General features: G+C 38.4%; 1 protein-coding gene across 2 annotated transcripts in view; it reads left to right on the top strand.

The window, feature by feature from the left end:
* Positions 1 to 23,932, top strand: part of UTRN (utrophin) — a 498,673-nt gene that overhangs the window by 361,553 nt on the left and 113,188 nt on the right. For both annotated transcript variants that reach the window (XM_080807218.1, XM_080807219.1), the window contains one exon: positions 5,169 to 5,325. In XM_080807218.1, coding sequence (XP_080663344.1) covers positions 5,169 to 5,325 — 157 coding nt within the window. The remainder of the gene's footprint in view (positions 1 to 5,168; positions 5,326 to 23,932) is intronic.

Below are 23,932 nucleotides of genomic sequence, written 5' to 3'. Positions count from 1 at the left end.
GCATTACCTCTTTTGACTATGGTGTGGTCATTGGAATTATGTAATAATCTAAGACTGAACACCTTGGGTTAATATCTTAAATATAATTTCACGGTCTTTTTGGATAACTTTGATAAGACTTTTAAATACTGAAGTCCAGTGTGTGTAATATTCTTTGCAATCTAAAAACAATATATACAAGTATATATTTCACTTATATTGACAGAAGAGAAAATAGCTAATAATCTGAAATGTCATCTAGAAGATGGGCTCTTAGAAAATTTCACAATACTTTTTACTCCCTGAAAAAAATATGAATTGGAAATAAATTCAGTAATGTGAATGACATGGCCTAAGTTTTTTTGTTAGATTTATTTAATTTAGGATTATGTTAATTAAAATCTACTTATCAGCTTAATGATGTTTAATAGAGATTCTTATTAACATATGGTTTCAAAGGCCAGTGAAATTGTAAAATCTAATGAAAACAGAGTTCAAAGATAAAATTCTATCTTTCCTTTCTTTTATGAGCCTCTTAAAAATTCAGGGCACCCTTTTAAGAGACCTTAGAGAAGATTAACCTTTGACATCATGACTACATCTAATGTTACCACATTGTACAATGTCACTGACACCACTTTTAGCCTTAACAAGTTGATTTTGCTAACCACGTTGTAAAACTACTAACATTTCCTTTTCTCAAGTTGAATAGAGGAAGATACGGTCCCTCTCTTCTTTCCTTTCTCCCCTCTGGTTCAGCGGTTTCTGATGGCACTTTCTGAGAAGGTAGAAATGTTCTGTCTCTGTGCTGTTTGGTATGGTGGCCACGAGCCACAGATGGCATACAGAGTGCTTGAAATGTGGCTAGTGGAACTGATGGCATGAATTTCAAAATCTATTTCATTAACTTGAGTTCGAATGGAAATAGCTACATGTTGGCAACCATATTGGAAGCACGGCTTTGGTGTTCTTTTCAGCACACACTGAATTCCTCTTTCTCCCAGTCATCTTTATTCCCTTTCCGGGAGCAGAAATAACTCCTTTTACTATAACTGGTTATTCTTGTACTAATAAAGGTATTTTCTTTCATTATAACTTGATTTATAATCTATGGGTTTTACCATAAACTAAAAATAAATTTCATTTGTCATAAAGATGCCACATTGGACATTTAATTCTGTGCATTCCTTATGCGCCAGGGACAGTATGCATTTGCTCCCTTAATTTGAGTCATTGTATTCTTTGATGGACCTACTTTGCAAATGGATCTTCACTTGTCTATAAATATGTCTGGGCCGTTTCTATCTCCCATCTTAGATGCTGCCCCTAATGAAAGCAGTGGAGTGGAAAGAGTTAAGACTTCAGTTTGGATCCCAGATTCTTTCCTTGAGCAATTTTTTTTCTTCTCCGAGCTGTGGTTCCCACAGAGAACTGTTGTTAGGTTTCTTTTATCAGAGCATATTTGGTGAACTTTCCTTTCTCCCACCTTGGTCCCAGGGCTTTTTAGGTTGGAAACCGTGTAGTGCCTGATAATCAGTGCAAGTGCTCCGTAGATATTTGTTTGGGGTGAGTAAGTGGAAAGCTGTATTTTATTTTTATATGTGCTCCTGCTGGCTCACTCACACTGTTTGCTCTCTTTTTCCTAGCTGTACATTGGGAGAAGAAATAAAAACTTCTTTGAAGAAACATTGAAAAGTAGAGGCTTTAGTGATTTATTTGTTTTAGAGAGAGAGTGTGAGCAGGGGGAGGGGCAGAAAGAGGTGGAGAGAGAGAATCTCAAGCAGACTCTGTGCTTAGCTTGATGTGGGGCTCGATCTCATGACCCTGAGATCATGACCTGAGCTGAAATCAACAGTGGGGCACAATCTGCTGAGCCACGCGGGTGCCCCAAGACTTTTGCGATTTCAAATAGATATTAATTTACAGTTTCCTCCATGTTATATTTGAATGATAGGGTACCATTTTTTATGGCTCCTTACCTTCTACGAAGTTCTTATATTATATATTTTTAAAAAGAGTGGGTCACTTAAAAATGTGTAGAGACTTGTAAAATAAATGATTCAGTGTAATGAGAGCTGAGTTGTATAAAGCACATTCTGTAGTGGAGATCATCCTAGGTTGATACATCCAGTGAAAGTATTTCTACTTTTGTACTTTCAAAAGCCCATGTTCTGTACCTGAAAAATAAACTGAAACAGTGAGAATTAGGATAATATAAGTCAGTTATCCAGAATGTGAGGGCTCGCAGATACGAGTTAGATAAAGAAATGTTCTAAGGTTCTGAAAATATGATTGATATTTAGTCTTTAGTTGTGAGGAAGGGGAAGCTTTAAAATGTTCAGAGTAAAATTGAGAAAGTGCAAGTACACCAAAAACAAGTTTAAGGTTTCTACTTACAAAGCATTCGACCCAGTGCCCAAGAAAAGGCTTTCATATTGAAAGATGAAAGAATTAAATTGAAACTAGAACACTGAAGACTACTATGGAAGCATGCATTTATTTGGGCATATGGTAGTAATCCACTGAACACATAGTTATAATCTACTGGAGAATAACCAGAGCAGATTTTCGAGGCAAAGATTCTGCCAGATCAGCTTGCTTTTTAGGATGGAAAAAGGAAGATGCAGAGAAGTACATACACCAGTGTTACCTCATTTATTTCAAAGTCACTTCAGTATCTCTCTATAAAAAGCATTGCCTTTGTCTTTGTGAAAAGTCCTGCAGGTGCTGAATGTGATAAGTTTCAGTGATCAGTTTCATTATTTTATGCAGTCAAAAGAGTTAATTACATTGGGGAGAAAAACATTTGCATGCTCTTCAGAACGATGAGTATGTGTAACCAGATTTCAAAGGAGTGTACCATCTGATTTAGCTATTGATTAAAGAGTTAAGCTACAGACATTGAAGAAGCAGGATCAAATAATCTAAAATAAAGGTCAGGGTATGTGCTTAAGTGTTTTGCACACAGAGACACTCAAGCACATCTTGATTGACTAAAAGCCGCTGACTTCTAGCTGTCTTTTTTTTTTTTTTTTTTGCACTTAAAAATACTAGAAAGAAATTGCAACACCTCCATCAAATGTATTTATGGCAAAATGATTTGTAAACTGGCAGAGTTTTCAGTTAATATAATTGAAAGTATTTAGTTCTGCTCTGTGACAAGTAAAATTACTGTTTATCATGGATAGGTAATTACATATTTGGCCTAAATTAATCAATATGAACACAGAAAAGCTGGCACTCATGCAGAATCAGGATCTAATTAAAGCAAAATTTTGTAAAGTGAGGTCAGTCGTACCACCTGTAGAATGAATAGAAAAGATTATAAATACAAGAGAATAGAACAAACTTTTTAATCATAACAGTCCTCAAAGAATTATAAAATACCTCAGACTTCTTTCTGTATTTACAAATAATTTTTTATTATTTCGTATCTAACTTTTTTTAATAAGATATATAATTTTAGGGTTTGAATAGTTTGTTTTATATTAGCCAGCTGACAACTGAACTATAAATAGATTGCAAAATAACTGGCCTTTTGTATGTGACCGTAAGTTGGTTCATGGTATTTCAGAGATATGCAGAACTCCCTCTTTTTTTTAGTCAAGAACATTGGCTGATCCATGGTCACTATTTTATGAACTAGAGATGAGCTAGAGATCAGATTGTTCATCTGAAAACATTATGAACTTTTAAACAAAGACAGGATATTGTTGAATGTCTGTTCCTGGAATACCACCTAATGTGATCAATGGGAAAATATTTGTTTGGATTAACTATAGCAGAACTCTAAGCTTTAGGAACAGAGGCTCAAGTCAATCAGATGTCCAAAAAGGAAATTACTGGTAAGACTGAGGGACGGTAGTGGCTGTCCCTGGTTGACTGGTCTCCTATTACTCAGGGAAGGAGCAGTTTTGTGGAAGAGGGGATCATGATGCCAATGTCAAGGTGATAGCTAACTGAGAAGATGCGAAGCCTGGTCTACAGAGATTTCTTGCACCTGAAGTTGCCCCAGATGGGTCATCTTTGGCCATCATGTCTTTAGTCTTTGAAAGCTGGTGTGTAACAAGGCTTAGGTCTATTTCCATCAGGCCTGCACCTCTCAGTCTGAAAGGTCAAGGTAATTCCATGTCACATAGTGGAGTGCTTAAATCCACTTTCACTGTCTGCCCCCTAGGGTGGTGCAGGGTTGAGTAAATGCTGACTTCTAGAGTCCCTGGACTTCTTTCTGACTGATCCCCCTTTTCAGATTCAGCCCATGACATGTGGGCTTGAGACTGGCTGAGTGGGCTTTCTTCAGGGCCCCAAATTTGTGCTTTTATTTGCATTTCTGTTAAGGGCTTTTACTCTTATCGGAATCTTAAATCGCATAAAAATGTATTTCTAAAACATGGTTTCCTGCATAGAATGTTCATAATTTAAGAATCTGAAAGTACTTTTCTGTACTAAAACCAGAAATTGTTATTGAACCACCTTTAGACCAGAGTATGAAGTACTGTTATCGATGACTTTGCCCAGTTGTTTTCTATTCACAGTTGACATTTGTCACTGTGGGAAATTAAGGGAAATTAATTTAATTAATTAATTTAATTTAATTTAATCTTAATTTAAGGGAAATTAAGACAGTAATTTCCTTTCCTAAAAAAATTAATTCACTCTTTTAGAACTAAAATTAACATGGGCCTGTTGTACGTAGTCAATTAGTACATAAATATATAAAAATTAAGTGTTTACTGTGTTTTCAGTAGTAACCCCACCTAATATGTATTAACCCAAACATGTTATATGCATATAGTTGCTTTCTGTTCTTCTCTCAGTTCCTGTCTTCATATATGTGGATAAAAGAAGAAGAAAATTATATCTGTGTGTGCATATAAGCTATATATAAGCTACTGAAACTTGCTTTTATAATTTTACATTATATCATGGACATTCATCTTGAAAGACTCATGTTTATGTCTTTGTGGAATGTAGTTATCTGTTTTAAATTTTGATAGATATTATTAACATATCTGCACTCTTATCTTTTTCAAAATAACTGTTTCTTACGGGATTTTTTTTTTAACAAAGAGCCTCTTTCTGGGATGTGAACATTAGTTAGTCATACAAGGTTATCAGTCTAAGGGAAGATATATAATATTTGAACTCAATTCAGACTTCTAAATGTGGTCAATCCTGTCTCTCAACAGGGCCCATTTGGAGGCCAGTGCGGAGAAGTGGAACAGGTTGCTGACGTCTTTAGAAGAACTGATCAAATGGCTGAATATTAAAGATGAAGAGCTTCAAAAGCAAATGCCCATTGGAGGGGATGTCCCAGCCTTACAGCTCCAGTATGATCACTGTAAAGTAAGTTGACCGCATACGGTGGGGATCTTTTTTAATTTTTAAATTTTTAAATTTTTTTTATTTTCAAGTAGCCAACATATAATACATCATTAGTTTTTGACGTAGTGTTTTGATGTAGTGTTCCACGATTCATCAGTTGCGTTTAACACCCAGTGCTCATCACAACACATGCCCTCCTTAATACCATCACCTGTTGACCCCATCCCTCCACCCTCCACTCCCTTCTATAAGCCTCGGTTTGTTTGATTCGTTTTGATTTTGGCAAAGTAAATACTTAAAATTGTAGATAAATATCTGAGTTGAAGAAATCAACACAGGACTTCACCCTTACCTCCCATTTCTTTTATTTATTTATTTATTTATAGATTTAATTTGTTCAGGAGAGAGAGTGTGAGCAGGGAAAGGGCCATGGGAGAGGGATAGAATCCTCAGGGAGACTCCCTGGTGAAGGGCGGAGCCTGATGCAGGGCACAGTCGCAGGACCCCGAGATCATGACCTGAGCTGGAACCAAGAGTTGGATGCTTAACCAACTGAGCCACCCAACCGCCCTCCCACCCCCCCATTTCTAATTGTCAGTATTTAGACACTTAATTTAAGTTGCATGTATTACTTCCATTTGTTTCAAATTAATTTATCTCTTCATATTCAATTAAGTTTTTTCAAACATTAAAGATCTCTAAAGCACCCTATTGTTTTTAGAGTATCCTAACACTTATCTAACTTTCTAATAGATTTTAAAATATAAACATATTCTATTGGGGACATTTTTTTACCCCAGGTAAGTCTCAAATTCAGAAGGCATAGAGTTATAAAGAATTTCAGATTATATTATTTATAATAAATGGAAGTGAAAAAATAAGGACCTGTAGGTCTAAGAATATGGAATAAAGTCTTAAAGCAAATGAGGGCCAACATATTTAGGTCATTTTATATGTTTTATTTTTCGGAACTTAGACCTTTTTTTGAGTTACATTTTTATTCTGCTCAAATTTCTGTCTCTGTGCAAATTTATACTTTTACTCTGAGAAACAGATATTCTGAAATGTTATCCATGAACACGTTAATTCATAGAAGTTTGTATTATTTAAATTCTCTGCCCTATGAACTTTCTATTTGTTTTTTAAATATTCCTTCATTCCCATTTTCTCATGTACTGTACATCGGCTTGTTCTGCTATATATATATTTTTACTCTTCACATGCAATGCCAGTTCTCCTTCTAAATCTGTACATTTTAATGTGACATTAGAATTGTATTCCCATTGGAAAAGCCACAACAGTAACGCTTGCATCTTCTAAAGGAAGAAAGGAAGATGTCATCTAGGTAATAAATTTGCTTCAAAATGATAAGACCTTGAAATTTGTTTTACTTTGGGCTCTTGTGACTAGGTTGTTCAAATTACCATTCGGGTAAATTTTCCCTTTCTACTTGAAAAGAGACTGTGATAGAGAAATAGTTCTAAGATAAGAAAAAAGAAAAAAGAAGATAGTGTTGGAATATAACATGCAGAATAATCATAACAACAACAACAAACAATGATAGAAGATTTTAAATCATTGATTTAGGAAAATCATGTTTCTCCTTTTTTCAGCTTTCCTTTCCTTTAATTATTCATATGCCTTTTTTTGTGGATTTAGATGATGAAATAGAATAATACAAAGCTCTTCTAATGGAAGTGCTCTGTTAAGGAATAAAATCTGCCTGTGACCATGTTCTGCTAGTTTTGATTAAAACCTAATTTTTCAGGCATGAAATGATTTTCCTCTTCTGACCTTAGCAAGTAAAGTGCACATCAGTGTTTCCAGTAAGTGCTGGCTGTGTTCTTTCTAAGCCCTCCTCCGAGCAAGGTCAGCCTGATTTAGGCTGTTTCCCTTAGAGTCTTAGAGTGCAGTTGCTCTGCACCAGCCCTTTAGGCCCAGGCGTTTAGATAATAAAGATAATACTGATAGTGATGCTGACGATCACACTGGTTCATCCATTCAGCAAGTATTTATTGAGTGTGTAATACGTGCCAGGCACTATTCTAAGCATTGATGAGTCAACAACAAAGATAATCTTCTTGCCTGGGTCCGTGTAGTAAGAGACAGACACTAGACAAGCAAAAAATATATAATACGTCCCATGGTAATAAATGCTATGAAAAAGGGAAAACAAGGTCAAGGAGAGAGAGAGAGAGAGAGAGAGAGAGTATACACAGCAGAGGCACTGTTTTATGTGGAGAAGGTCAGGAAAATGCCATAAAGGAGGTGGTTTTTGAGAGGAGAACCGATGCAAATGTGAGGCAGGAAGTAATGCTGCTCCCTGGGGAAGACAGCGTAGAGGAAAGGGGTAGATACACCAGGCCATAGAGGCTGCAGTGTTCTGGTCATATCTGACGAATAGCATGGATACCAGCGTTGTTGAAACACTTAAGTCAAATAGAGAGGTAGGAACTGAGGTTGGGCCGGATGCAGGGGAAAGGGGTTGAAATCACACAGGTACTTGAAAGTCCTTCGTAAGGGCTTGGCTTTCACTCCAAGGGAGATGGGAAACCGTGGAAGGTTTTGATAATGATAATGCTGTGATTGACTTGTATTATACAGATGAAATTATGAAGAATAAAAAATAGAGGGGTTCAAGAATGTATTTCAGTAATCCAAGAGGGAGGATGGTGATGATTTAAACAAAGGTATAAAGAGAGAGGTAGAAAGTAACTGCTTTCTGCATGTATTTGGGAAGAAGTAACAGGATGTGTTCACGGGTTGGAAATGTGGACTACCTGAGAAAGAGAAAGACTTATAGTGGCAGGAATCAGAGGTTTTTGGACAAAGCAAATGGGATAGTGCCTGGAGGGAGAATGTGGGGTCAAGTAATGACTTTATAAGAATGAGGACAAACATGTTTCTATGTTGATGGGAATGATCTTATCACGTGGGAAAAGTTAATGATGCAGGAGGGAGATTATCAGGTAGGGGATGGGGTAGGATCCAGGTTACAAGTACAGCAGTTGATCTTGGGTAGGAGGGCAAAGAGATCATCTGGTCTAACAAAGGTAGGTTTGTAGGTTTGTTCAGATGTCCTCTTTTGATTGCCTCTGTTTTCTCAGTGAAATAAGGAGCTAGGTCATCAACTGAATGCGAGAAGAAGGAAGATGATGTGGAGGTTTGGGAAATGAGGAGGCAGAAAATATAGTCTAGAAGTGGCTGAGTTAAATTAGGAACAGAATGTACAAGAAGAACATGGGGCAGTGCTCATGAATTTAAAGTGAGAACAGCCAGTGTGAATGCTTTTCTTTGTCCATGTTGAGTTGCCTCATTGAAGATGAGGAGAGAATTGGAAAGTTGAATTGAACTAAGCACATGGGATGGGGGAAGAGAGGGGCAAGCGGGTTACAGAAATATAAGGGAGCTATGGTAGTGATGGCACATGGAATTGGGGCTGGGGAAAGGGAGATCTGAGGATATCAGAGAGGTGAGGGACAGTAAAGTAATGTTAGAACTCAATGAGTGGGACACAGCAGGGGGGCTGAGACATCATTCAAATTGGGGACCTGGGGAGGGGCACAAACTGTAAGGAAGCTGGTTGTAGTCAGAGAAGGAGTGCTAGAGGGGACATTTATTGTTAATGACGATCTCCAGTGTTTTTTTGTGGGAGTGAGTTGCACAGGTAGGGTGGAGAACAGGGTCCTTTGGGAGGAGTAGATAAGGAGCTGAGAGGTGGAGTTAGCTGCAAAATCATCTGCAGGACAGTAAAATCGCCAGGACCAAGAGAGAGAGCCTGATATCAAAATGATGATTATGAGAAGGAAGGGTGATGGTGGGATAGGTTGGGATTGGTGTAGTTTGGAAAAATGGTGTTTTCTTTTCACATTCCTTTTATCTTTTGAGTCTTATACCCTTAGTTGGGGATGAGGGAGAGGAATAGTGTAAATTGGATACAGTTTAGCACTGCTTTCTTTTTTTTTTTCTCTTTCTTTTCAGCATAACAGAATTCATTGTTTTTGCACCACACCCTGTGCCCCATGCAATACGTGCCCTCCTTAATACCCACCACCTGGGTCCCCCAACCTCCCACCCCCCCGCCCCTTCAAAACCCTCAGATTGTTTTTCAGAGTTCATAGTCTCTCATGGTTCACCTCCCCTTCTAATTTCCCTCAACTCCCTTCTCCTCTCCATCTCCCCATGTCCTCCATGTTATTTGTTATGCTCCACAAATAAGTGAAACCATATGATACTTGACTCTCTCTGCTTGACTTATTTCACTCAGCATAATCTCTTCCAGTCCCATCCATGTTGCTACAAAAGTTGGGTATTCTTCCTTTCTGATGGAGACATAATACTCCATAGTGTATATGGACCACATCTTCCTTATCCATTCGTCTGTTGAAGGGCATCTTGGTTCTTTCCACAGTTTGGCGACCGTGGCCATTGCTGCTATAAACATTGGGGTACAGATGGCCCTTCTTTTCACTACATCTGTATCTTTGGGGTAAATACCCAGTATTAGCACTGCTTTCTAAATTTCTAGTGCCTGCTATTGGATTTTTCTTGGGTTATTGTTGTGTGTTTATCACAGCTGCCATCACTTAGCACACTGTGCATAATCCAGACTACTGCTGAGGGATGTTCTTTATCAGTAAGTAGGACTTATCAGGAGTTTCCATTTAATGGTCTGTACTTCTTTGAGTTTATATTAGAAAGTTTATATGAATAGCACTGATTGAGTTTCTGAGTGTGGGGCCAGGGGGCTTCTCCCCTCATTGTTATACCTTCACTGGAAATAATCCTTTGTGGAATTTCATGTTGACTGTAGGTTCTGGAATATGATACTTTATTGTGATCTGTCATGGCCTGCCTTACAATTTATCAATGATCTGAAACTACAGGCTTTCTTACTGTCATCTATTATTAATGTTTTGACACGAGCTACATTTTTAGCTCTGAGAACTGAGCAGCCTCTCATGCCAGAAGTAATTTATGGAAGAGATTACCAAGTAAAGTTGGTGGAGGTGTGTGTTCATTTGCGAGGACCTCCATAACAAAACACCGTAGACTGAGTGACAGAAAAGAAGTTAATCTTCTCACAATTCTAGTGGCTGGAAGTCCGAGATCAGGGTGTCTGCAGGGTTTGTTTTTTTCTGAGGCCTCTCTCCTTATCTTGTGGATGGTCGTCTTTTCCCTGTCTTCAGCTGGCCTTCCCTCTATGAGTATCTGTCTTCTAAAACTGCTCAGAATGCTCTCTTTTTATAAGAACACCAGTCATTATTGGATTAGGGCCGACCCTAACGACCTCATTTAATTTAACAATTTCTTTAAAGACCTTATTTCCAAATGCAGTCACATTCTGCCAAAAGTAACCTTCTTTCCCAACTGTCAAGTATAATGTTTCTAATCACTATACATTATTATAGAGAGGGCAGATCACTGTGCATTAGTACTATTAGAGCATTTGTTTGTTTATTTATTTATTTATTTAAGACTTTATTTGACAGAGACAGAGAGAGATCACAAGTAGGCAGAGAGGCAGGCACGGCAGGGGGGTGGGGTGGGGTGGGGGGGGGTGGGGAGCAGGCTCCCTGCTGAGCAGAGAGTCTGATGCTGGGCTTGATCCCAGGACCCTGAGATCATGACCTGAGCTGAAGGCAGAGGCTTAACCCACTGAGCCACCCAGGCATATTAGGGCAGTATTTAAAGACACAACATCTACCTGTGGTTATTTACCTTTCTTACCAAACTTTGCCAGCCATAATCACTGAATAAGTCTAACCTCATCCTTGCCAGTGTTCTAACTTAAATTCTGTAAATTATCTGTAATTTTTTCTTACATTTAAAATCCCTTTGGGTGTACATGTGGTTACTCTGTTTCAGGTCAGCTTTTTCTTTCTATGTCCTTGGAGAATGTCTTTCCCCCCACCTTCAGATTTTTTTATGAAGAAAAAAAAATCTTTATTTAGAATTAGAATTATCAATGATTAGAACTAACTGGAAGAGGCCCAAGAAATAGTTCAGTCCTATCCCCTTATTGATAGTGGAAGAAAATGAGAGCCATGGTGTGTTTTGATGAAATCTGAGTTTTCTTCTCTCTTTTCCTTTCTCACTTCCAAAAATCCTTATCATTTGCCCATGTGTCTGGTGGTTTCTAGGACAGCAGAGAGACACGGATACACAGAATAGACACAGCCCCTGTCTGCGTGACATTTAGTCAGGCGAGGGCCTGGGCCTGCCCTTCTCAAGCTTACAGTCCCTGTTTCTTCCCTGTGTTGCTAGAAATCATTTCCAATAGGAATTGTGGCTGAGCTGTGCACTGCGCATTGCTGTCCCAGATCTTTGGTTGTCTGCCCAAATATCCATTTCTCTAACCCCCAACTTCAGTCCCTTGGTGCTAACTCGAGCCTGCTATCAGTTCTTGTACGCTTTCCTGACTGATCTTTTCTATTTAAGAGATTCTATAACTCTTTTCAATTATAACATGATGATGTAGCTTTAAACAGAACAAAATAATCTTTAAACTATTTTTTCACTGGTACATTAGCATTAAATTTAGGTGACTTTTAGTTTTTTTCTGTTAATATAAACTGTATTTTTTTCTAACTTCTTGCTATTTTTGGCCTTTAATTGTGATAATAAAGTTTGAAAGATCTCTTTAATTTTAAAGAACTCTTGCTTTATAGCTTTAAAGTACATAGTTAGAATCAACGAAAATCAACCCTTAGATGGCTTGATACTAATATTAGGTAGGTTTTTTTTTTTTTTTTTGATTCTTAAAATTTCCCCATAGAAAGAGTGGGACCTTGTATTTGATTTCTGACTTACATATCTCTTCTTGCAGATAGCTGTCTGGATTACTTTATTTTGAACAATGCAGTACTGTGTCAGACTAATGGGACCTAATATCTTCATTCTAAATTATATGAATATATAGCGATTCCCAGGTGGATTTTTTTTAAAGGAGACAAAGAAATTTAACGTGATTTGTTTACTATGCTGGGAGATACGATCTCATAAATGCAAGTCTTGAATGTCATTGTACACAAGTCTTTTCAAGATCAGCTTAAAAAGCAATACGACGTGACTTTCTTTTGTGGTCCAGACACATGCGCATTCACAAGATGCATTAGAAACCACCCATGCTGACGGCCCACAAATGACCACTCAAGTTTTACATTAAAGTTTCCAGTGGCATTATATACAGAGGGAAGAACAAAGCTAGGTCTCCACAGGCGGGTGTGGGCTTACTGTGTGCTGGAAAACCACTACCTGACTTAAACCCTGCTTCCAGAGACGTCAAACTCCGATGTCAAAGACTTATGTGAAGCATTTGAATAAGATAATTCCAAGTAGACATCTGACTACTTTAAATGTCAGCACTTTATCCTCAGCACTTTACGAAGTTGAGTGAAAATCTTTTTCGGCTCTTCCCCTCTGGAGAGTGGCTTATTAGGCTCTATTCAGAGGCACCTTCTGTTGAGACTTTCTCTACAAAGTTGGTGAACTAGCTCCCAGGCTTAGGTACACGTGGTTTCGATGCTCCCCTCCCCCACTCGCTAGCTCTGTGACCAGCGCTCTGGAGCAGATGGTCCCATCTCTTCAGTCCTGTTTCTGAGCATCAGCGTAGATAAACCATTTAGCCCAGTACATTTAGTAAATGCTCAGTAAGCAATGGCTGGTTGGAGTCCTTTAAACCGGGACCTGTATTTTCTAGTGTATTTTCTTTTACTTGTTCTGTGTCCAAATTTTTTTTAAGGATTTTATTTATTTATTTATTTATTTGACAAAGGGAGACACAGCAAGAGAGGGAACACAAGCAAGAGGAGTGTGAGAAGGAGAAGCAGGCTTCCCGTGAAGCAGGGAGCCTGATGTGGGGCTTGATCCCAGGCCGCGGGATCATGACCTGAGCTGAAGGCAGACGCTTAACAGCTGAGGCAACCAGGTGCCCCTCAAATTTTTAATTTTTCCTCAGATTCATGATGTTTGGGCGATTGCAAGTTCTGATGTCATAACTTAAATTTACTATTTTTGCCTATTGATGGCTTCCGAGATAATTTAGACAACTCAGGAAATGGGATGAAATCATTGAAACAACATATTTGAGAATTTATATGAGATAAGATACGAGTCTAGAAACTGCAAGATGATTAATTTCTTGTTCTTAATAAAAGAAAACAGCTTATCATGGAAAGGCCAAGCTCGTAAGACCTGTCTGTATGCCCTGCTTTAGTTAACTTATCAAGGGTTTAGAGGCAAATGATAAATGTTTAACCATGAATCTAATTACCTTTAAATGCAATATTTGAATGTTACCATAATCTGTAAGTAAAGAAACAGAATTAATATATATGATCTAACATTTGCATTTGCATGACCTTATCCTGGGTCCAGTCTGTTGAAAACAATGTTAGATGTGCAAAGGGCAATAAGGCACAGCCTCTGCACTCCAGTGACACATTTTAATAATTTCTCTTCATAGCAGCTCTGTGCTTGTGGCTGTGTCCAGATGGAATATTACATATTTAAATGTCTAGAGAATGGCTCTGAGACTTTTAGTTAGAATGGTAGTGTAAGGTCACGCTTCAGATCACCTTGTCTGCTTAAACATCTAGGAATCATAGGTAAAATGTAACAATTCCTCCGCCCTCCCCCCCCCCCCCGAAACCAAACATGGCAAAGTTGGGCTCCAGAACGCAGCAGAGATTCCATAGACCAGAAACAAAGCAGAAAAGCAAAGTGGTGAGTAGGGTTGATGGTGCTGGGGAAGAGTCCCAGTCCTGAATACAGAGCAAGCAGAAAGCCCCATAGCAGTCTCTGCTTTAAATTTCTCTCTTACACGTTGAAATGAGTGACTCACAGATTGTTATTTTTTTTCTTGTGTAAAAAAAATTGTCCCAGGAACGGATACTATAAAACATCAATGTATTTTGGACCCTTAATTAAATGTTTATACTTTGGATAAGTAGGATATTTTAACCAGTGACTCAGAACATTGATAGGTTTTCAGCAACAACAATAATAAATACTTTGTTTAATGTCTTAACAGCACATGCACCTAGGAAGACTCATTAAATAATAATAAAAATTAATAATATGTCAAAGGGCTCCGACAGTAAAGCATTTGGCTCTGACGTTGGCACACAGTAAGGAGTGGTGCTTATCTCCTTCCGTAACTGCTGGGAGTCTATCTTGATAGTTTTGATCATTTTTGTTTTGTTTAAAACTGTCTAGGCTATATGAGTTCTTTTAATTAAATAAAGGTGTATTGATACCTATTATTTACCATCTAATACTGCCTTGCAGAAGTAGTCCCCCATCACTATCTAGGATTAACTTGTAAAATTAGACAGAGTTACCATCCAATCTTTACAAGTATCAGTTTGTTAACAACACAGTCATACTATTTTTTTCTTATGTGGATATGTATTTAATATCCTCAAATATCAAAATAAATTACTACTTTAAAACATACAGATTTGGGGGGCACTTGGGTGGCTCAGTCATTAAGCGTCTGCCTTTGGCTCAGGTCATGATCCCAGAGTCCAGGGATCCAGCCCTACATCCAGCTCCCTGCTCCATAGGAAGCCTGCTCTCCCTCACCCTGCTTGTGTTCCCTCTGTCCCTGTCTCTCTCTCTCTCAAAAAATAAATTAAAAAAATTTTTTTAAGATTTTTTAATTTATTTGACAGAGAGAGATCACAGGTAGGCAGAGAGGCAGGCAGAGAGAGAGGGGGAAGCAGGCTCTCCGCTGAGCAGAGAGCCCAATGCAGGGCTTGATCCCAGGACCCTGAGATCATGACCTGAGCCAAAGGCAGAGGCTTAACCCACTGAGCCACCCAGGTACCCCGAAAAAATAAATAAAATCTTAAACATAAAATAAAATAATATAAGATATATAGATTTAAAAAACACATAGTATTTTTAATGATTTTTAGAATAAATGGATATTGTTGAATTTTCCAATTTAATGACCTAAATTTTTCATATGATTTTTTAAGTTTTATAGAAAGTGAGGTCACTTGTTTGGAGCTTCACTTTCTAGAATGTGAGATTATCATTCAATCAACACTTACTTAGAACGTACCTATGATGCACATCTCATTCATTTGTAATGTTAAGGATTTATTTCAAATTACAAGCTTTAGCCTGGATTAAGTTGCAGATGCAGTTTTTGCTATTCACTCTGCACTTCACTTTCTATACAATGTAGATTCTCAGTTACCTGGGGCCAGTTGTCAGAGCTGTGGCACCCTTTCTCCAATAGAATGCATGTTTGATTTTAGGGAAGAAAATCACCAAAAATAATTGAAATGTCTGATTCTGGTATAATTTTTTTGTAGGTTTAGGTTCATGCCCTCAGGGCCCCTCTGTCCTTTACTTAACTCAATTTAATTCCTCTATTCAAACCTCATTATATAAGAGTCAGGACACTGAAACTGACTTGCAGAAATACATTTGCAAACTTGCTTACTAAAGTAACGAAATCAAATATTGTCTTTAAATCCGCAACATGCCACCATGAAATTGAGGCTGGTGTTGTGTGTGGGATTGTTCTCCCAACTAAAGTAATCAGAGACTCTACCTGCAAATCTGTAACTTCGAGGTCTTGCTGTGTGATGAAATTACCAAATATGGGAGACTGACCTTTTTCTAAACTTGATTAAATTAATTTCTAAGCTCCCCCTCCAGCCTTTGGCACCTTTTTGACTTCCTTATTAAATGCAGAGCCCACAAAGGACTATGAGTAAAGCTGTCACTTGCATTCCTTCCCGAAGCAGCAGTTCTAGAAGTGAGGCTACACCTACGGGCCGCACTCCATTTAGTGGTCTGCAGCTGACTTACCTCCTAGTCTGACAGGTGTCATTGGGACTTTACCCCAAAGGACCGTGGAATATCCAAGTTTAGAGGGAAAGGCAAGGCAGCCTTATTGCTGGCACTGTCTGGTGGTGAAATTGAGAGTGGACCGCTAATGTAGCGGGAAGGAGAGGTTTGGGAGACCAAGCAGTTACAGTCCATCCCCTGAATATAACAGCCCATTTCCAATGAATTGCCTCTGGGCATAATTAGCCCAGTTTCATTTTTCTGCCAGTTTATGTATTCATTCAACAAACTTCTGTGTTGCTACTGGTATTTGCCACATACTTCGCTAGGCACCGGGCATCTTTCACTTCGGAAGACTAATTTTGCTGTCAGGGATTTCACCATCTGGCTACAGAGACAGACTTGAAAAAAGTAACTACATTGGATACCAAAAGCATGATATTGTGAGCATGAGACCACGGCCAGGGAAGCCCAGATGAATCAGGATTCTCTGTACTTGGGAAGACTGGGTAAGTCTTCACAGAGCGAGTAGCCTTTGAGCTAAAAAGAGGTCTCGGAATAAGAATTCACTAAAGACTATTATCAGAACTCCTGGAGGGAAAATCCTCCAAATTAGTCATGGCATGGCTTGGAGTATGCACTAGAGCAAGAGGTGTTGCTTACCTTCCTTTTCAATTTTACTTGAAAGAGGGAAAAAAATACAAGTTCAGTGCCTGATACGGTGCCTGGTAACAGTAGATATTAAATATACTTGTCAAATGAAGGAATACATTTATGTGTGCATGTGTTTTGAAATGTGTAGGGAAGAATACTCTTTTATTACTGTGCGAAGCTGGAGGATTCCTATCTTAGTTGTAACATTCATACTTAGTATTCTGATTCAGGCATCATTTTTTATGTCAATGGGGTGGAACCAAAATGAATTTATATATTAAATGTTCATTTAGGGATGTTAACCAAAACTTTTAAAGCTCTATGAAGGAGATTTTTTTTTTTTATTTTGTCTGCATACTAATGAAAAGTAAGCCTGTTTTCTTTCCCTTTTCTCATGTAGTTTTATTAGTGCTATCAAATTTAATGACTCTTCTGCCCTTTTTTGCTGTCATACTATAATGACTTCAGATCCATATATGCTGATTTAGCTTTGAAAGCAAGTTGGGAAAAAAAGTAAATTACATTCTAACAGATTCTCCTTATGTTTGTATCATTTATTTTTTCTGCTTGTATTCTCCAATAGGTAGTTAAGTGTTTCTTTGAATCCAGAGGCTAAGAAAGCCTGCTGTACCAGCAATACTTTTTTTGTTAGAGTGGAGATGCCTTGCATCTAGGGCCCACTTCCTGGGTGTGTGTCCCAGGCTTTATGGGATTACCTAAAGCTCCACTCTTAGAAGGGCCCTGGATTTGGTTGAATGCTCTGCTGCTGCCATTTTGAAATTCTTAGTAACATTTGAACAAGGGGCTCTGCAAATTTTATGGCCAGTCATGCTGGCATGAAGAAAAACATTAATGTTTATATTTTGACATATGTAAAACAACACTTTTACAATAATGAAAGCCTCTTAAAACTTACTGCAAGCATTCTCTTTGTCACGTAAGCCATCCTGAGCCTCCACTCTCACTGTAACTTCTTCTGTCTCTGTGTGCTAGTGTCAGCTGCGATGTGACTAGGGATCTATTTTCAGTCCTTCTTTTCCTGTCAACTCACTAACTGTTGCTCTGTTCAGTCTCTTTACTTGACTTCTAGGACTCTGTGCTAGTTTTCTTCCTACTGCCCTGGTAGCTCCTTCCCAACTTCCTCTGCTGGGCCTTCCTTCTTTCCTCAGCCTCCTAAACTTGGGATGCACCAGGGGCCAGGCTATGCAATTCTCTATGCCCATTCCTTGCTGAACTCATTCTGTGGTGTTATGTGCCTTCTATATGCCAGTCACTACTGAATTTATATCTCTCTACATGTCATCTCTACTTGGGTATCTAATAGACACCTCCAACTTAGTAAGTCCAAACTGAATTCCTGAACTGGCTGCTCAAAATCATTCTACCTGATCTTCCCCCATTTCAGTGGAAAGAATTCTATCGTTGCTTAGATAAAAAATTAAATAATCACCTTCAATCTAATCTTTCTCTTATATTCCCTCCATTAGAATATCTTGTTGGTTCCATGTTCTGGTTATGTCTTATCATCTATTAGGAGCTATAATTATCAGTCTCTGTTATTCTTTTTTTTTTTAAGATTTTATTTATTAATTTGACACAGAGAGACACAGCAAGAGAGGGAACCCAAGCAGGGGGAGTGGGAGAAGGAGAAAGCAGGCCTCCCACTGAGTGGGGAGCCTGATGCGGGGCTCAATCCCAGGACCCCAGGATCATGACCTGAGCTGAAGACATACGCTTAACAACTGAGCCACCCAGGCGCCCCTGTGTTATTGTTAATACAGTGGCCAGAGTGTTCCTATTCCAATGAATCAGAACTCTGTAGTGGTTTCCTATTTAATTCAGAATAAAAGCCACTGTCCTCAGAATGGTTCACAAGACCCTACATGGTGTGACCTACTTCCCACTCACACCTTGCTCACCTCATTCTTACTATTTTCTCTCGTGAAGTCTGGTTTCAGCCACACTGGCCCCTAGCTGTGTCTTCAGCATGTTGTCTTCTGTACTTAGAGTGCTCTTTCCCATCTGTCCACATGATTAACTCCTCTGTTCTCAAACGTTTCTTCTGTGGCACCTCCCCAATGAAGTCTACCCAGACTCCTCTACACCAGTCAAAACTCCCTTCCCAGTGCCCCTAATCTCTGTTACCCTGTTCTACTTTTTTCTTTTTCTGTAACATTTATCATCCTCTAACATAATTACTTATTTATTTTCTGTTTTCTCTTTGCGCCTGACACATTAGATAATCAATATTCGTCGAATGTTAAATGAATGATATATACCCAAAGATAACATGTCCTTTGATATGATTGTTCCTTTTTTTTTCTCTTTCTTTAGCTCTCTGTAACCCTTTTTTATTCACTCATGTTCAAAAGAATATCCCCTTTTGAAGATATTTCTACTTTGAATAGCTGAATCTTTAATAAAGATTAGCTGACAGAAACATAAGTAACAGTATTTCCTCAAGAGCTAGAAATAATTTCAATTATATGACATACTTGAAGTTGTAAGAAAATTGATCAACACCATTATACTCTGCGTTTTAGTATGATAGCCCGTTAGGAGGTTACCTTCTTTCTGTTTTAATATTACCTAAATTATTCAGATCAGAAGTTGGGAAGATTTTTGTTAAGGGGAAAGTATTGCCGTATCTCTAATTGTTGAGATAGCTTTTAAAATGTAGCTTATTTTACCCTCAGGTACTGACTGTTGCTGGGTTCTCTCTTGTGTAGAGATTTGACACCTTGAAAGCAGGATGGTTGAAGACTCCTCACAGACACAGGCAGTACCTTAAACACAGGGAATGCATCATTCAGTAACTCTGTTGTCATGTGTTATATGTTTGGAATAAATCTAGCTTCAGAGAGGTCATGTGGTAAACATAATGAGCAAGTTTCATGGTTGTTATAGATATAAAAACTATGCTCCGAAAATATGTTTGTAATTACTAATAATGCCATTCTTTAAAAGTAGTGATTTGTGCTTGCTTCAGCAGTACCTCTGCTAAAATTGGAATGATACACAGAAGGTTGGCTAGGCCTCTGTGCAAGGAGGACATGTAAATTCGTGAAATGTTCCAGATTTTTTCAAAAAATTAAAAATGTAGCTACCAGATGATCCAGTAATTCTACTTTTGGGTAATTATCTGAAGACATTGAAAACATCAGTTTGAAGACATATATGTATGCCTGCGTTCAAGTACAATAACCAAGATATGGAAGCAACCTAAGTGTCCATGAGTAATGAAGATGTGGTATATATACAATGGGATGTCACTCACCCATAAAAAGTGAATTAAATCTTCCTATTTGTGACAACATGAATGGACCTAGAGGGTATTATGCTAAACAAAATAAGTTAGACAAAAAAAGACAAATACTATATGATCTCACATGTGGAGTCTAAAAACAGAACAAATGACTAAACAAAACAAAACAGAAATAGACTCATAGGTACAGTAAACTCTTGGTTACCAGAGGGGGGAGGGGTTGGTGGGTGGGTGAAATAACGGGAAGGCAACTAAGAGGTATGAACTCAGAGTTGCAACATGAATGAGTCATGAGGATATAATGTACAGCATAAGGAATATAGTCAATAATACAGTAATATCTTTGCGTGATGACAAAATGGTAACTAGACTTATTGTGGGAGTCATTTTGTAATGTATAAAAATATCAAGTCACTAAGATCTATACCTGATACTAATGGGATGGTGTATGTCAATTATACTTCAATACAAAATGAAAAATAAATAAACGTAATAATTTGTTCAATGATAAATGAGCTAGATTCCATTTAGTATTCCTTTCTTAAGAGTATAATTTTAAATTATGAAACTAATGTAACTACAGATTTTATAAAATAAAGAACAAAAAGTTGGCCTTAAGTTTACCGCTGTAACACAATCATTTTCATTTTGCATGAATATTTTCTTTTTGCATATTTATCTTTCACACAGTTCTAATAGGGTACATAGTTTTTATTCTGTCTTTTTTGCTTAAATATACATCATGTCTGTTTCTCCATGTTGCTATGTAGTCATTATCATAGTAATTTTTCAAGGTTACATAATGGTCCCTAGTGTAGTCATACCATAGTGAGGCTAAATATTTTCCAGGTGTTAGAAATTTAAATTGCTTTCAAATTTTTTAAATCATAAATAACTTTATAATGAAAACTTTTGTGTTTGTAGCTTTTTCTGGATCATTTTCCTAGGATATATTCTCAAAGGTGAAATTCTTGTTTCACACAATATGAACATAGTAATGAGTCTTGATGTATTGCCAACCGACTTTCCCAAGTGATTGAACCAATTTTCCGCCTCTAGCAATGTATGAAAGTGAAGTTTCATTGCGCCCTTGCCTGTGGTTTCTCATTTTCCCCGCTCTTTCCTTGAGCCTTATATTGTTAGCATTAAAATGCTGGTATCCCATAACAGGGTGGGAATTCGGAAAGCAGTATTGGGATGTCAGATGTCTGATTCTGTTTTTCTCTCAAAGAGAAAGGAGAGAATTGGTTGAATGTGTTTGATTTAGTTATACGTCAAAGGATTGGGAAAAAGATATACATTGTTGGACTGATCAGTTGAAGAAATTTGGTAATTATATCAAATTAGTGTATGTGACATAATCTGGCTATCCATTTTTGCCATCACAGAGCTTCACTTTGCTGTTTTAGTCTGAGATAAATTGGTTCACAGGAAGACATTATATTTATATGTTTGTTTTCTAAAATCTAAAGTGACACAAGAAACTTGCAACCTAGTTTTATACTTTCCAAACAATTTCACTTAATTTTAGAGGATCACATGATTCCATTTTTCTTAGAATTAAATAATTTATCCTTTAATAGAGTTAAATTCTGTTGTTCTTGCTAATGGAGGGTTGGATACCGTTACTGGCCATCCAAAGCTGGTAAAGCAGCTAGTACTTTCCTCCACAAGTGATGGTAAACAGAGGCTGTGGGAAGAAGACTGCTGAGAAAGCACACAGATACTGTGTCAAGAAAAAACTTTTTCAGGGCACTTGAGGGGCTTAGTTGGTTAAGCGTCTGCCTTTGGCTTGGGTTATGATCCCGCAGTCCTGGGATCGAGCCCCACTTTGGGCTCCCTGCTTGGCGGGGTGTCTGCTTGCTTCTCCCTCTGCCTGGTGCTCTCCCTGCTTATGCTCTCTCTCTCTCTCACTCTCGTTCTGTCTCAAATGAATAAATAAAATCTCTAAAAAACAGCCAACCAAACAAAAAAACCAAAATGAAACAACTTTTTCTATGAAGGGCTAAAGGAGATGACCCCTTCCCTCTTCTGCTGCTCAGGGTTATTCCGTTTATTCCACGTTGCTTTCTTTGCAGACAGACTTTGAATGGGCTACTCCCATTTCTTGAGAGTTCTCCTTCCTTGATTCTGGATTACACAGGAAACGAGAAAGGAACACTTGGCATATTCTAGGAGCAGAAATATAGACTTTGAGACTATTAGGGTATTTAGTAGTTGAAGTTGGAGAACAAGGAAGATCCAGATCTTTTTTTTTTTTTTTTAAGATTTTATTTATTTATTAGACAGAGTTCACAAGGAGGCAGAGAGGTGGGCAGAGAGGAGGAAGCAGGCTCCCTGCTGAGCAGAGAGCCCAGTGCGGGGCTCTATCCCAGAACCCTGGGATCATGACCTGAGCCAAAGGCAGAGGCTTTAACCCACTGAGCCACCCAGGCGCCCTGGAAGATCCAAATGTTGGTAGGAAGTTTAGAATTTGTTCCAAGTGCAACAAAGCTATTAGAGGTTTTAAGAAAGAGAGCCAAAGGATCTGCTTTATTTCTAATTTTAATATTATGGTCTAGAAAACTTTAGGAAAAGTGCATCTCAGTGAACTTTGGCACTTGGTATACAGACAATTTGGATGATGGGTTTAAAGAAAGGAAAGGAGACATTTGTTCCTTAATGCAGAGGGGATGACACCCACGTGTGTGCCTCTCTTCTCCCCTTGTCTCCCTTTGGTCAGGGCAGTGTGGCAGGTTGCTAGTTTAGGACAGAAAGGGATTTCAGGGATTCCTCTCCTCCCTCCAGGTTTTCTCAGACCTTGTTTTCACATCAGGTGATTTGCAAGGTCCTGCCCATGTCAGTGCTCCAGGAGTAACTGATATTACTGCTCTTTGCTTCACACTCCAGTGAACCAATGCCAAGTTCATGATGAAAATGAACAGCTGATTGACTTGAGACTTTCAGACGTAAGCCACCCCAGTCACTTCCTTATGCAGACAGTCCCTGACTTAACGATGGTAGACTTACAGCTTTTCAACCTTATGATGGGACAAAAGTCATAAGAATTCAGTAGGAACTGTATTTCAGATTTTGAACTTGGGTCTTTTCCTGGGCTAGCATTAAGCAGGATGTCCCCTCTTATGATGCTGGGCAGGGACAGTGCCAGCCTGCCAAGCCAGGCAGCACTCCCCTCAGGACCTTTGCACTTGCTGTTCTCTCTTCCCAATTGCTCTTTTGCCACATATTCTTAGGGTTGGCTCCCTCACTTCCTTCAGCTGTTTCTTCAAATATCACTGTCTTTGAGATGCCTTCCATGATGACTTATATAAAATATTACCAATCCCCATGCTTCCCCCAGCCCTCCCTTTCCCCTTTATCCTGTGTGGTAGATTGTTATAATAATGAATCATGATTCTCTGTATCTCAGCCCCTATGCTGAGGATCACTGCCATTCCCCTCTCCAGGAAATCCATTGCACTTGCCCATTCTCTTGATTCTACGCTGGGCCTCATGACTTGCTTTAAACAGAATGTGGCAGAAGCACAAATTCTAGAGCTGTACTGTTTGATGTGGTAACTCTTAGCTAGCTCTATGTGACCACTTAAATTAAAATTAAATTAATTACAGTTAGATAAAATTTAAAATCTAGTTCTTCAGTTCAGTTAGTCATATCTCAGGTACCAAATGTTGCATGCCACCACTGGTTACCATATAAGACAGCATGGTTTTAGAGCATTTTTATCAGTGCAGGAAGTTTGATTGGACAGGGCTGATCTAGAGTCTATGTCTTAAGAGATCTTGCAGCTTTCACTCTACTCCTTGGGAACACTAATTACCGGGCTTCAAAGAAGCCCAGTCCAGCCAACAGGGCATTTAGAGACCATATAGAGGGAAATTGTGGTATTGCAGCCAGTGGTG

This window comes from Martes martes (genome assembly GCF_963455335.1).
Source record: "Martes martes genome assembly, chromosome: 6".
Classification (NCBI taxonomy): domain Eukaryota; kingdom Metazoa; phylum Chordata; class Mammalia; order Carnivora; family Mustelidae; genus Martes; species Martes martes.
Note: the sequence above shows the minus strand (reverse complement) of the source record. Positions and strands in the feature narration are given on the sequence as shown.